The 14,327-nt window shown below is 43.1% G+C and overlaps 1 protein-coding gene across 5 annotated transcripts in view; it reads left to right on the top strand.

Annotated features, from left to right (window-relative positions):
• The window catches only part of atp8a1 (ATPase phospholipid transporting 8A1), a 90,530-nt gene extending 76,556 nt beyond the window's left edge, over nucleotides 1-13,974 (top strand). For 4 of the 5 annotated variants that reach the window (XM_058650484.1, XM_058650486.1, XM_058650485.1 and 1 more), the window contains 4 exons: nucleotides 6,941-7,029; nucleotides 7,330-7,422; nucleotides 8,555-8,646; nucleotides 11,631-13,974. In XM_058650484.1, the coding sequence (XP_058506467.1) occupies nucleotides 6,941-7,029; nucleotides 7,330-7,422; nucleotides 8,555-8,646; nucleotides 11,631-11,728 (372 nt within the window). In that variant the 3' untranslated portion in view covers nucleotides 11,729-13,974. Of the gene's footprint in view, nucleotides 1-6,940; nucleotides 7,030-7,329; nucleotides 7,423-8,554; nucleotides 8,647-9,936; nucleotides 10,166-11,630 lie in introns of all 5 variants that reach the window. The other variant, XR_009242165.1, reaches the window with a different exon arrangement.
• Nucleotides 13,975-14,327: the final 353 nt, after the last annotated feature.

Below are 14,327 nucleotides of genomic sequence, written 5' to 3'. Positions count from 1 at the left end.
CTATAGTTCCTTGTAAACACATTACTTCCTACTCTTACATATGATGTTGTGATTTCACTTTGGAACAGGTTTGATGTCTGTGATTGAACCGACGCTAACGAGAAACAGCTTTTTTTTGCATGGAAAACAGACAGAAAGAACCTACTTTTCAGTGGAAGGAGAGGAGAGCTTGTCTCGTCATGTTTAGAATAAACCTGAATTAAGAACATATTATTCACAACTAGAGCACAGTGGAGAGCCATGTGCAAAGCACAAATCAAAAGAGACTATCTTATCTGACAAGAAAAGGCTTCGCGGACTTCAATTCACATGAGATTTATGAATTTTACAAACAGTTTGACATTTTGAAAAATATCTCATGTCCAGTTGAGAGTTTGGGGAGAGATTTGATATCACTAACCACTGAGTCTGTCTGTTACATCGAGGGCTTACGCAAACAGCCTTTGGCTACATAAAGAGGCAACATCTTGACTTACCACCACTGCTAAAACTCAATAATTTGCATGTTATATGCCAGGTTACAGGATGTAACCCAGAGAGTCTAGGTTAATAATGGGGCACATACTGTAGCTCCATCTAAGATGGCAAATTGTACTTTTGACACTTTCTTTGTGGTTTTTGTGTAGAGGAAAACAAATTAAATTATTCCTGTTTTAGATAACTACCTGCTAGTTGTTGTAGTAGTTGCTGTGAGTCATCTATATCTGCTAGAAAGCAAATAACTATAGTTTCCAAAATTCCAAATGTACCTTATTGTCATCGGTTCCCGTGGTTGGGAAACGTAACTTGTTTTTTTAGGACACCACATTCACACCAGCTCACTCACTCACACACACTCGGGCCACAGGTTTATTAGCGTCATCTCATCCCCTTGTTTGTGAGCCTGGTGCTTTCATCCGCGCCCTGCAGCACTTGACTGACGACAGTAATGGTGTCCTGTGGGTAGCTGGTAACCCTATGCCCCTGCGCCGGCTCGGGGATGCCAGTACATCATCAAACAGGAACCCATCTCTCTGAAACCTTAGAAGGCATCAGAGACGCAATCTCCACCTCCAAGACCTCATAGCCTCTGAAGAGTAGAAACTATTCTGCACCCCGACGAAGCCCCTCGCACTCCAGCGCAGCCCTGTCCGTGTGCGCTCGAATCCTGAAATATTTTTGTGCTCTCCGTCCTTCCCTCTATTTTTTTTCTTTCACTCCTTCCCTTTTATTTGATGAATCAGCCTTTTTTTCCTCTTTGTTCTCTTTTTGTTCAGCGCCCCCGAGCCGCCCCCCCCACACACACACACACACACCCTACCCACCCACTCTGCCAGTAGAAAAACTGCCGGAGGGCCAACAACATTAACAGACACCAGAACTCCCCTCTCCTCCCGTTTCTGTTCTCACTCATTACTCAGCTCAGTGCCTTTAACAAGAGACATCAAGTAGAACTCGGCTCCATGCGAGCGCATTCATCAACGTCGTGCAAAGATATTTTCTTGGACAACTGACAACAGACGTCCAGGATCCATCCGTAAAACTCACCGACAAAGTGAGTCGTGTTTTTCTCGACGGCTCCTCCCGCGCTGGCTCGATTCCAAACCACATATCTAATCACATTTTTACCTGACAAGGTTCCCGACACCCAGATATCAAAAGAAAACGTCAAAATGATGGTGTAATCTACTACTGTAAGCAGCTTTGCTTCACATCGGGAGGTGTCTCGTGTAGCATCTGTCACATTGACCTGCTGTCTGCTCACTCGCCTCTGATATCAACACAGCTGTCTCCAGTACAGTTGATCCCTGCTCTCTCTCTCTCTCTCCTTACTTCTCAAAAACACCTTTTGCAATTTTCCAGTTTCTGCTACTGCTGCTGTGCAACAGAGCGCCCCTCGCCCTCGCTCTCACACGGACTGACGTGCTTATCATTGGCACATGGGCTTAACACCTGGCAAGTGTGAGTCTTCCGCTGTTTCTGCTCAGTGATAAGAAACATTTTTCTCGGAAAGGAATCTTTTTTACCGAGGTGAGATTAAGAGCAGGAATGAAAACAGTTATAGACAGCTTGATTGAGTGATTCGGCGTCAGATGTATTTAGTGTAGCGTGTGTTCGCTGACAAAATCCTTGGAAAAACAGGGATGAACATCTTTCGTCAGCGGTCCATCATCCACAGGTTTCATTTGTATCTATTCCTTACTCACTGCGGACTTTCCCCAAGTATTGGAACATGTATTTTCTAGCAGTGATCTCAATAAATGGAAGAAAATATTGTTGCTACTCAGCTCTGGGCGCCAATAAAATATCATCTTTTTCAATTTGGTCTATAGATGTGTTTGAAACAGATGATATTACATTTCATTTTACGTCTTTGATATTGCTTTTTCATAAAGGACATGATCTTTCATGTTTTACTCCGTTACTTAAGACTCTTTTCCAAACTACGCTCTTGTTATTTTCCGTGTGGTTTTGCTTTTGTATGCCCTCCAGGCAGTCAGAAGTTTGGAAAACCGACTCGACGAGTAACGTGAAACTCGCTTCAGACAAGTAATCTATCACAGTGAACTAGACGTCTTTATGTTTCCGCCGCATTTGCTTATTGGTATTTGGTAGTTTTGCAAAGGCGTTTAGATTTTGAAAATCGTTTTAAGGCTTTTTTTTGTCTTTGAGCTGAAGGACGATCGGAAAATCTGTGATGATTTTTTTTAAAAGTAGTTGTGATTCTCCTGGTTTAAAGGAAGTTAGGCTCCCGACCTCTGCTGAGTCAGTTGGGTTGACTTTGTTTTCCAGTATTCTAGTATCTGTCTTGTCTCCCTTCATTCTCTCTCTGGACATGACTGATAATAACACACGGTTGGTGTAGTTACTGATCATGGTAAGGTGTGGGACCAGTTTTAATCTGCCGTAAACGCGACGTAAACCGCGTGTGTTGTCATAGCTGTGAGGCTACGGAGTTACACGTGTTTATGCAAAGCGTTTTAACTCCCTCGTGTATTCTTGTGCGTGTTTTCTTGTCTTGGTGAGGTAACCCATGGACATATAGTAACGTGGAAGAAGTTTGTTTTCCTTTGTGGATAGGCTTTGCCAGGGAAGCTGCATTTTTGATGATTTTAGTGGTGTAGGTTTTTATTCTCTCTCTCTAATGGAGTACACTCCTGTCATCCTCACTCATTGGCTCCTTCTTAACCGTTCTGTGTGTGTTTTCCAGCTATTCATCCATAATAGGCTCTTAACTTAGTATCCAGAATAACGGCCGCAGGTTGTTGCAGCCCCATTTAGCCTCATTTACAGTTTCACCTTCAATTTCCCACCTCTGCTTGAAGCTGACACCATTGTCTGAGCGAGCCAACTAAAATCAGCCAACTGGAATTCCCTCAGTTTATGCAATAAAATGTTTTATACTAAGACGTTCTGTGCATTCAAAAATCTAGTTTATGAATAATAGCATCGTACAGCTGCTACAGTTGGGCCTGTGGGGTGAATGGAAGTATTGGATCGATTGTATCATCAATAATTCAATAACTATGAATGTAATAGCAGCCATTGATGAAGCAGAATCCATCGCATGAGTCCACTTGGGAAAAACCAAAACTGGTACCAAGAGTGGTTATCCACAGTTTTTTTTTTCTCAGTCAATCAAGTTCTGACCTGAGTTGACTGTCTCAAAACTTTGAAACCAGGTTGTGTTTTTCTAGGACTTGCACCGGCTGGTCCCATTCGGTTGTGCTCCCACGTGTCCCTGAAGTGATGCCAAAACCAGCATTGCGTGATCATCTGTCCACACATCCCGAATGAACAGTCCTCTTGCATTTTTTTAGTTAGTTCACAGTGATCAGGTCATGTCAGCAATCCCAGCTGACATGGCGAAAGTTGGGGGGTGCACTCCGGACAGGTCGCCAGTCCATCACGGGGCCAGACAAACAACCATCCACTCTCACACTCACACCTACCGTTAATTCAGAGTGTCCAATTTGCCTAATCTGCCAAATCTGCATGTTTTTGGACTGTGGGAGGAAACTGCTGAAAAGGCAAGAGTGGGGCAACTAGAACTCTATGTGAATGAAAGTCTATGAGAAAATGAGCCCCTTCTCTCTCGGTTTGTACGGTCGGTAAATGTTTCCCTGAAGAGTTGATGGTCTCAGACGCTAGTTTCAGGTCTTCCCATTTAGAATAAAATAGATGATAACGCATGGTACACACACGAGTGTTCACTAGTGTGATCGACAACTACCGTCGTTGGACATGAGCTTGAGTAAACATGAGTAAACTGACCCTGCCGCATCATCTAAAAGCTTCAAGAATGGGAGTTTGTTTGACTATGTCGACTTTTTTATACGCTTCTATGATAAAAACGACTGTGTGTGACATTGTTATCAACCACTGAGCTATTAGACAAATGTAATTTACAATTTTTGGATGCACTAGCCCGGCAGTTTGCTTGAATATACTCCTGCACTAATGAGTGCTTCTGTTGTACTAGTCTTAGGTCTTTTGTGTGTGTGTGTGTGTGTGTGTGTGTGTGTGTGGCCATGAAAGAGGTCAGTCGTCTGTCAAAACACACTCCTCCATGCCATCGGACACTACTGTCTGTCCAGCCAGACAAGTTTATTAGTTTGTCCTAAAAAATACAGCCTTGCTTCCCTGGACCTCTCTCACCCTGACCAACTCCCAGGGGCCCCCTGGTATGAGACATCGCTAGCGTCCACCAGCACTGCTCCCCTGCTTTCCCCCCCACCCTCCCCCATTGAAGTCATAGAGGCTGTCCAGATGCCTGAAGGCAAACATTTGTTGATTGTCGCGGGTCACATTTGTTTGGATTGCAAAACTTTGATGTCAAATTGAAGAAATAGAGTTTATTTAGGTCTAGTTTTACAAAGTCATACAGTTGTGTCGAGCTTTCACAGATGTACATAATGTTCTTGTAAGTTATTGTACCTAATTTCATGGCCATTATTAAGGTTTTTTTGAGAATTGTGTTGCTCAGAATTATGTATGCCACTATATAAATATTTTTTCGTAGATTAAACGTCTGGACGACTAAAATTGTTTATTTTTCAGCTCATTTGAGTCTTGATTTGAAAACGGCGAGTGTGTGTCCCCGGTTTATTTTTGAAAGACTCTCAAGGCGGCTTAAATGTGCCCATTAAAATGTATGATACACTGGATGAAAACAAAAATAATTAAAAAGAGGCAAACGTTTTCATCAGGGGCTGCGTCATTTCAGAAACTGACACGAAAATATCCCCATGCTTGGTTGCAGTTTTTCCCCTCATGTCTGTCGTACACTTTTTAAGCCTCCAGGGGCGACACAGAAAAGCTCCATTCATCCAACGTTCCATCTCAAACTGTAGGGAGGAAAAAAAAGCCATTTTTGATTTCCTGTCATTTGGGATTTCCTCCTCTACCCAGTGTTTTGTCAGACATCAAAGTCAATTTACGGGTAATGGCGAACAGATTAGCTAATTTGAGCAAACCCGAGCGCTTTGATAGTTTTGACACTGATCTGCGTGTGTGTACGTGTGTGTGTGTGCATCGTGAGGGCCCTGCCTGTGTCACATTACAGGAAGGACACTGCTGAGGGGCCCCAGCAGTTTAAACAAGGGGCACGTTACAATGCTAGGAGCGTGAGTTTTGCACTTTGACATGTAATGACAGATCGTTTCAGTGCACTGAGCCAAAGCAAACATTGTCCTCGCACACAGCTGAAAGATTTCACCCCCACTCGGATGATCCACCGTTTCGGTTGCCTCTGTGGACCCAGAGCAGTCCGCTTTGTGATTTCTAATTTCAGTCATTACAGGCAACTGTCTCGTTGTTAATGAATCGACCAGCTTCTTTCTGCTACGTTCATTCCTGACGTGACGTAAATCCACATCGGATCGCGTCCAAATGTGTGTCTGTTCTTCCAGCGTGATGAATGAGTCTCATTGAGGTTCACATCTGTCTCATTTGCAGATTCATTTCCCCCGTGAACTCAATGTGAACATTTGTGATTGTGAGAAATAAAACATAAGCTTAGTTTTTTTGTTCTCTAAACCTAAATTCAGTTTGGTTCACATTAGTGATGTTTTGGTTGACATCGTTTGCTCGGTGCGCTCTCTCAGAGAGAGAAAGTGTGTTTCTTTAAGTGTTTTTTACATTTGACAAAGAAAAGCTACACATTCTCATGTCCAAAAATGCCAGAACCAGGAATTATTTTACATTTTTTTCATTTATAAAAAATCAAAAATGACAAATTATCCAAACAGTTTCCAAAACATGTGATATTTCTGTTAATGAATCAATTATTCGTTAACCAACACATGGTATTGAGGATTATTTAAGGTATTATTTTTCAGGTTACCTACTGTATCTGTACAATCAAATCTGCCTTAATCTGTTCACATAAATGAGATCTAGTTAGCTACACTGACCTGCTGCAACTTTGCCAAAATGTTGACAAACAACTCATGGGGTTAAGATCCTTTTTAAACCTAAATGACAACATCTAATTACAGCATCTGATGCTTCCTTGCCACCCTCACGCTGAAAGCACCTCTCAGATGGCCGTCCCATGTCTCCTGTGATGTATCGACAGGACAATAAACGGCACGCGGTTCAGGTGTTTTCCTGTGAAAGAGATACCGCTGTCTAAATACTTCACAGGTATTTCCTCCGCCTGGAGGGGACACAGAGGTGGGGGATCAAAACAAAACCGTGGTTTCATTTAGTCACGGAGGATTAGCCCACTTTGGGCCGTGTCATTTGGACCCATCTCCTCTCTATTTCCACAATAGGACCGTGTGTTTTGGCTGCTTTTGTCATGTAATGTTTGTATGATGTGGCACTACAGAGGGCGGATAATGGCCCTTCTTTATCAGGTGTTTCTCTTCTCAAGAGCTCTTCTTTTTATCTCGACACTCCATTGTCTGCGGTGACCTGAGAGTAAGTGTCTGTGTTGTGTGTGTGTGTGACACAGGCAACCACGATGTTCAGTTCGGGGGTCTTCTGGATGGGCCTGTTCTTCATCCCGATCACCTCGCTGGTCTTTGACGTGGCCTACAAAGTGTGAGTCTTCTTCTTTTGCTCTGCTCGCTGCTCATCACTCCTCGACAAATCTGAGACTTTCAAAGAAGTAAGGCATTTCCAATTCTGTGAACACTCACTCCACTGGAGTCGTCGCTTTCTGGTCGACGTCAGCTCGCAGCAGATTCAAGGCGTCAGGAGCAATTTGCAAAGCACGGAAGTAAAAAAATGTCCTCATGTGTGCGGGGTCGTTTGAATCAGTCCGTCAGGGGTTTCTTTGAAGGTTCTCTTATGGGGAAAGCACCTGTCATGTGGTTATGATTTGTTTTATGTCATTGACAGGGTGAAGAAGGTGTGCTTCAAGACTCTGGTGGACGAGGTGCAGGAGCTCGAGGCTTTATCCAAAGACCCAGGAGCAGTAGTGCATGGGAAGAGGTAAAGCCCACACTGTTTCACCACTCCTTTCTGTACTCGAGAAGTCTGCTCTTAGAGAAAAGCAGGGAAGCATGTAAAATTGCATCTCCGCCCCGTCTCGGTTTTGGGTGTCTTAATAAACCCCGGCCGGCCAGATTTCTTCATATGAGAGCTGCTCCGTGTAAAAGTCTGCCAAATGATCTACAAAACCCCACATTGTTTGCCGGACGCGGCCTCGACAGCCAGAGGTGAAATGACGCCATGCAAGCGATTCATGTCACAACCGGTCAGATTCAGTCCAAAGAAAACGTGGTACCGAATCTGATATTGATGTTGCGTATGCGTGCGCACTAACCCGACATTTAACTCTAACCTCACAAATTGTCAACATCTTGGGAGAAGAATCCATCTGTTACCTCCACAAACTCTTCAAATAATCACAGTTTCTGCCGTAATAGTATTCCCGTGTCGGAGAGAAATGTTCAAATTGCCGCTAAATTGCAGGAGTTTCAGTGTAATGTCAGTAATCATGTCACAAGACGAGATGCTCCACCCCCCCTTTTTTTCCCCCTTCCCAAAATACTGAACGTTTCCTTTTAGAGCAGCAGTCGTCTTATATTAAAGCCATACATTATAAAAGGCGTATTAGCTGTAGCAGGTCTGCTCTGCTCTGCTCTGCTCTGCTCTCTGGGGTCTGAGGCCTGCAGCAGGCACCGACACGGAGCAGATCAGTGTGAGATCTCCTGCCGGCTGAAAGTGATCCTGCTGCCTGGCCACTGTCCCAGACCCAACACACACACACACACACACACAGAAATAAAACACAGATGCATGGGTGATTTTTGCATATTTGCACGTAAAGACATGGAGGTATGTGCAGTACTGTACCTGAATGCCTTCTGGTCATCATGCTGTTTCAGATATTTCTCACACACACACACACACACACACGTACATAGTTTCTCCCGTGGAGTCTCCAGAGTCTCGACTCCCCTACGTGGTGTTTGTACCAGCAGGTAGAGCCGTTTGGCAGGTCCTTCCACTCCGGAGGTGCTTGGACAGAGTCATGATGTATGGATCATTAAATGTGCCTGTGGTGCTCAGCGTGTCGCTAACACACGCCCCCTTTTCCCCCCTCTGTGTTTGTGTGCAGTTTGACGGAGAGGGCCCAGCTCCTGAAGAACGTCTTTAAGAAGAGCACAGTCAGTTTGTACCGGTCCGAGTCCATGCAGCAGAACCTGCTACGTGAGTTTCCCCAAAACTGCTTCTTTTCTTTCTGACCACGCCTCCAGGCGGAGACAGTTAGTTTATCCACATTAGATTCACTCCCCTTGTCAGAGGGAGCACATCATTATTCCTTTTTCTGCACTGTACTGTATCTCCAGAGTAGCTCATCCGTCAGCGGTTACACTCGGCCCCCCATCTCTCATCTCTTCATAAATACATTGAGCTTTGACAGGACTGGATATCAAATGTCCACTTTCAAGTATAAACACCTGTGAGGTAGCAGCAGATGACAGGGGAGTATCTCTGAGAACGAACTAGCCTCGTTCTACACTTTTTATTACTGTCTGTTCACGTGACGGGACGCCGCCGCTACCAGGGAGCAACAGTTACTCTCACTGCTTTGTCTGTTGTCAACAAAAAATCTGTGCTTTCTTAAGAATGTGTTCACTAGGGCTGCAACAAACGATTATTTTGATAACCGATTAACCTGTCGATCATTTTTCCTATTGATCGGATAAAACGAATTTACCGTGAATCTCCTTCCTTCACCCGTGGCTCCAACATGCTTCCTCTTCATGCGCTCACGCGGCGACGTCATGCTGCCGTGCCACGCGAGATCAACTGTGCACATTTTGCACCTAACGCTGTTCTTTGAAGGCGTTGTTCATGTAAAACGCTACCGTAGTTTTTGACGACTTGGGTCGTACATCTCATTCTCTCTGCTAATGTTGTTCTCTGCTGTGTCCGCCTCCGCCATTCTTCCAGAATCACGTCACGTGAGCTACACAACGCGTGGCTTTGGTTCTCTTCGTCCAACTAATCGATTAATAAATTAGTTGCCGACTATTTTAATAATCGATTTTTTAATTCGACTAGTTGTTGCAGCCCTTGTGTTCTCTGTACTTCCTCTCACCATTATTCAGCCTTCTCCACCTGGAGACTGAAGCCAGTTCCATCAGGGAGGACGAGTGTTTACCTTTAGATGTTCCTTTAAATGCGTGCAGTTTATAAAAATCAAATTTGGTCAAAACCCGGGTGAATATTTCAGCGTCTCACGGAGATGATCAGCAGCTTTGGTATCAGCAGCGCGTGGATCTCAGCTCTGCGCTCGTTCGCATGGGTTTGGTTTTCCTTCTGTTCATTTTTCTCTTGTTTGTCTGATCAGTTTGCTTTTTTGTTTGTCTCATAGGTTCAGGTGAGACCTTTTGTTGTGTGATGCTTTTTTTTTGTTTTTCCTTTATTTTCATTATTCAAACCTTACCATGTTTACATCTCCATCCCGCCCCATCCTCCCCCCTCCCCCTGTAGCTCCCTCATAGATGCCCCTCCCCTCTCTCTCCATTTTTTCTTCTGTTTCCCCCTCTCGACTTCCTGTCCTCCCACTCGTGTGCCCTGAGTTGAGTTTGAGTAGAGCGAGATAACGGTGAAATGATGAAATGTTGCGCTGTTATTCCCTCACTATGCACTCGCCTCAGCGGGGTCCTTTGAACTTGCCCGCTGGCCTCCAGGTACTGACCGAGTCATTTGACACCTGAAGGTGAGTCAGGAGTCAAAGGTCAAGAGTGGAACCTTGTAGGGAAGTTTAGGTGGTAGATCTTAGAAGTTGTGTAAAATAAACCTGTTTATTGTTTTCATGTTCATTTCTTTTTAAATCTTTAAAGGAACAGGCTGGACATTGTTTTGAGAAAATATTGCTTTCTTGCGTTCCATGTCATGAATGATGCCACTCGTATGACAGTAAAAACCAAGTTGTTGTATTTAGTGCGGCTAAATCAGACTTTTAAAATACACGTAAACATTAAATTGGATTTCTCGAAGTCAGACTATGCTCTGTCATATCAAAGAATTTACCCATTTAAATGACGTTCAACGTGCTACTAACTAGTCACCAGCTAAACCAGAAACTGCCTTGTACCAGCAACCTAAAAAGGAGGTGTTTTGTCCCATTTGTGGAGCAGAAAAGGACAAACTTCATTCAATGAAGCGTCATTCGACCTCGCTGTACAGGAGAATATATTGAATTATTAGCTTTTCCGCAGCCTGAGCTGTGTGCCTCTCTTTCAATACACTGAGACATAAGTTCTTGAAACAGGTGGTGGCTGGTGATCACATCTTGGAAAGTTTTTAACCTTTAAATTACTGTGTGTATGTTTTTTCATCCAGATGTTTAGAGGAGTGTGGGGGATTCTGATGTTGTTAAACCAACATCTGGGTTTTTCCAGTAGTCCCCATGATTTGGAAAAACCCAGATGGAATTTTGGTCTGTCAAAAGAAATGCTGTCGATGCTCTGTGTATCAAACTGGGTGTAGCGGCGGCTGTAGCGACCAAGGTAGCTCAGCTTAGCGAGACATTGCGTTGAAAGGGAATAATATCCTGCTCACACAATCACCGCTGTAGTGCTATTATTAGCACACCATAGTCCAGTTCTAACATTCATTCATTCATTATCTACCACTTTATACTCCACACGAGGCTGCTGGTGCCAATCCCAGCTGACACAGGGTGAAAGGCGAGGTACACTCTGGACAGGTCACCAGTCCATCACTGGGCCGTTAAAAACAAAATATTTAACAGATTAAGTAACTTATTTTTATTTATTTGTTTTAATACTTGATTTTTTCAGACTGCATCGATTGCAATACACAGACATTTCTTTTCAAACCATATAAAACAGTCACATTTTATGAACCTTTACACAATTTGGGAGCGGAAACAAAGTGCACAAAATAGCAGAAAATATTATCTCAAGTAAGTAAAATACCAATAAAATAAACAAAGTAAATAATACTAAGTAAAGGGAAGAAAATAGCAGGAAAGTAACTTATTTTTTGACTATATTAAGCATCGATCTGACAGAGTGGTGTCAGTCATCGGAAGCAAGTAAGCAAATTTTCCCAAAAATGTTAAACTATTAATATTTTATTTGTGTTATTTTCTGTATAAGTTGATTTGTGTGAGCGTGTTTTCGTTTTTTTTAAACTTTAATTGAACCTCCTTTCAGACGGCTACGCCTTCTCTCAAGACGAGAATGGAGTGGTGTCTCAGTCCGAGGTCATCAGAGCGTACGACACCACCAAACAGAGAACCAACGAGTGGTGAGCTGACGGCCTTCTCGTTCCCGGGCCGGCCAAACCAGGAGCCACAGCAGACGTCTACTGTGGCGGGTATTTGAATCTTAACACACAGAGAGAGAGAGAGAGAGAGAGAGAGAAGCAGAGGTGCGAGCACTTGCCTCCACCTTGGACGGGGATTTTTTGGACATGGACAGAAAGGGGGAAAGTGACATTGTGTAATTTTTTTTTTGAAAACAGGGAAGGGTGGGGAAAAAAAGACCAACAAAACAAAGGAATCAACCGTGTTCACTATCAGCTGTAGTTGTGTTTCCAGCAGACGTGAAGAGCACTGTGCTTTCTTAGCAGCCTGTGGTTTAAGGTTTCTTCACTGTTTTTCTCACGGCGCTCGTCACAGCGGTCGCGTTTGCCCGTAGCCAGAATCACTTAATCCAATTGAAATCAAACACTGTTATCAACCGAGTCAAATCACTGGACGATCGATTATTATTATTCGCTTTTGAAAAAAAAAAAAATAAAGATTCAAACTTGTGAGAGATTGCCAAAGAGCAGTCGTGGATACAATCTTCCAAGTACTAGTGAATTCGGGAAAACTCCAAACCAAATGTAATCACTCCCGAGTGTTTTCCAGCACTAACCGGACCACATCAGAGCCGATCAGTCATAATTTCACTTTATTATTTTTCTTCTTTTTTTTTGCACTTACTGAAGCATCGCTTGTGTAAAAGCCTTACATTTTGCTCATGCCTTCATCCACAGGTCTATTTTTAGGTTCACATTTTAAAAAAAATGTTTTTAGACGCCGTCGTTTTCCACCGTTTCACAGCAGAAGCGTTTGCTTCTGACTGACAATGGCATTCCACACGTCACCTCTGTCTCAACTCTCACGATGGTGCCTACATAGAACTTCTCCCTCCCTTAGATGGAAAAAAAACACACACCACATATAGTAGCCAAGAATAGTTGAACCACGCTAGTTTAGACCAGTCGCTCCACACACACTGACAAAAATCACTGTCTCCTCCTCCCCCCCACCACAGTATTGCACTCGTAATAGTGAAAGCTGCAGAGTCGCAGGTTTGTTCCTGAAAAGGTGAACGGGTGACGATGGTCTCGTCGGAAGCTTAAAAGTCTTGATAAGTGTTTTCCCCTTAAAATGGAGATTTTATCCTTATAACATAAGTGCCATTATCTTAAGGGAGAGAGACATAATATTAGCCAGAAGAAAAAGAAAAAAAAAAAAAAAAGAAGCTCCACGACATTATCAAAACTACTTTGTCTCTATAGTTATTTCGTGGATTTGTATTTTTATATTGGAGATGTATGGATTTTTTGCATCGACTGGCTTTGTAACGACTCGTCCGTGTAACGTTCGTTTTTTTTCTCTCTTCTGACAAACGGGCAGGTTAGAGTAGGTGGAACGAGGAAACTAAGCTTTCGTAAATGTCTCTCATTATTATTATTATTATTATTGTTGTTATTATTGTCGACATTAATATCGTTCTCGCTTGATTTATTTATGATTGGCCACTTCACTGTAACGTCTGCGTGATTGCGTTCTTCTCCCTATGGGAGATCACATTTGTTTGGGCAGTGCAAGTGTGAGTCGGTTTATCGCCTGCATGTGCATGTGTGCGTGTGTGTATATGTGTGTGTGTGTGTGTGTGTGAGACCTCAACAAAGGACAGATTCTGTGTATGCGCTGCATGTGTGTGTCCATGTTTGACAGGGAGCGTCTTTGATGTGTGCGCGTGTGCCAGAGATTCGCTTCAGTTGTTTGTCTGCACGACTCCAGTTATAGCTATGGTGTACTACTGTGTGCTGATGCATGGTTTTTATGGGAGAGTGTGTGTGTGTTTGTGTATGACTGTGTGTGTGTGTGTGTGTTTGTGTATGACTGTGTGTGTGTGTGTGTTTGTGGTCAAACTCCCGACTGTGAGAATTTCTGACGCTTCGCTCGCTTCAAACAAGGAGATGTTGCACAATGCACTCGATGTACCTTTGTCCAGTAGTGGATGTTTGGTATAATCTGGTTTTGGTAAATTATTTTTTTTTTTAGTGTACATGGCTGTTTTAATTTTGTTTTGTTCTTTATGCACAAGTTCTTTTGCGTTAGTGAGGGGTTTTCTCTGCTGGTCTTTAATGTCTCAAAAAACTTTAACTGGTCGTCATCTTGTCCCAAAACTTTCCAAACCGCTGAATGTGGATGTCGTCGTCGTCGTCGTCGCCGTGGTCGTGGAAGGCTTGACTGTTGCTTACTCTTTTTCCAGAAAACATGAAAAACACACTGTTGTTGTCTGTGAAAGTCGTGGGCTGCATGAATGGATAAACACAACCAACTTGTTTCTCCTGTGTGTTAACTGTACTACTTTTCATTCTTTCTCGAGTGTTGATCACTTTTACTAAAGAGGAAAAAGAAAAAAAAATTGCACCTTTTTAAACCTTTTTTTGTTTGTTTGTTTTCGACATTCTTTTTTCTGTCGTTTCGTTCGATGATTGTTCTGCATGTTGGGACTGCAAACGTGTAAGTGTTGTCTTTTACTGCCATGAAGGACACAATGAAATAAACTTTACAAACGATGGAGGAAAAAAAAAAAAAAAAAAGATGTGAACATCCTTTTTGAATT

This window comes from Solea solea, chromosome 14 (assembly GCF_958295425.1).
Source record: "Solea solea chromosome 14, fSolSol10.1, whole genome shotgun sequence".
NCBI classification, from domain to species: domain Eukaryota; kingdom Metazoa; phylum Chordata; class Actinopteri; order Pleuronectiformes; family Soleidae; genus Solea; species Solea solea.
This window is presented reverse-complemented; position numbering and strand designations above follow the sequence as displayed.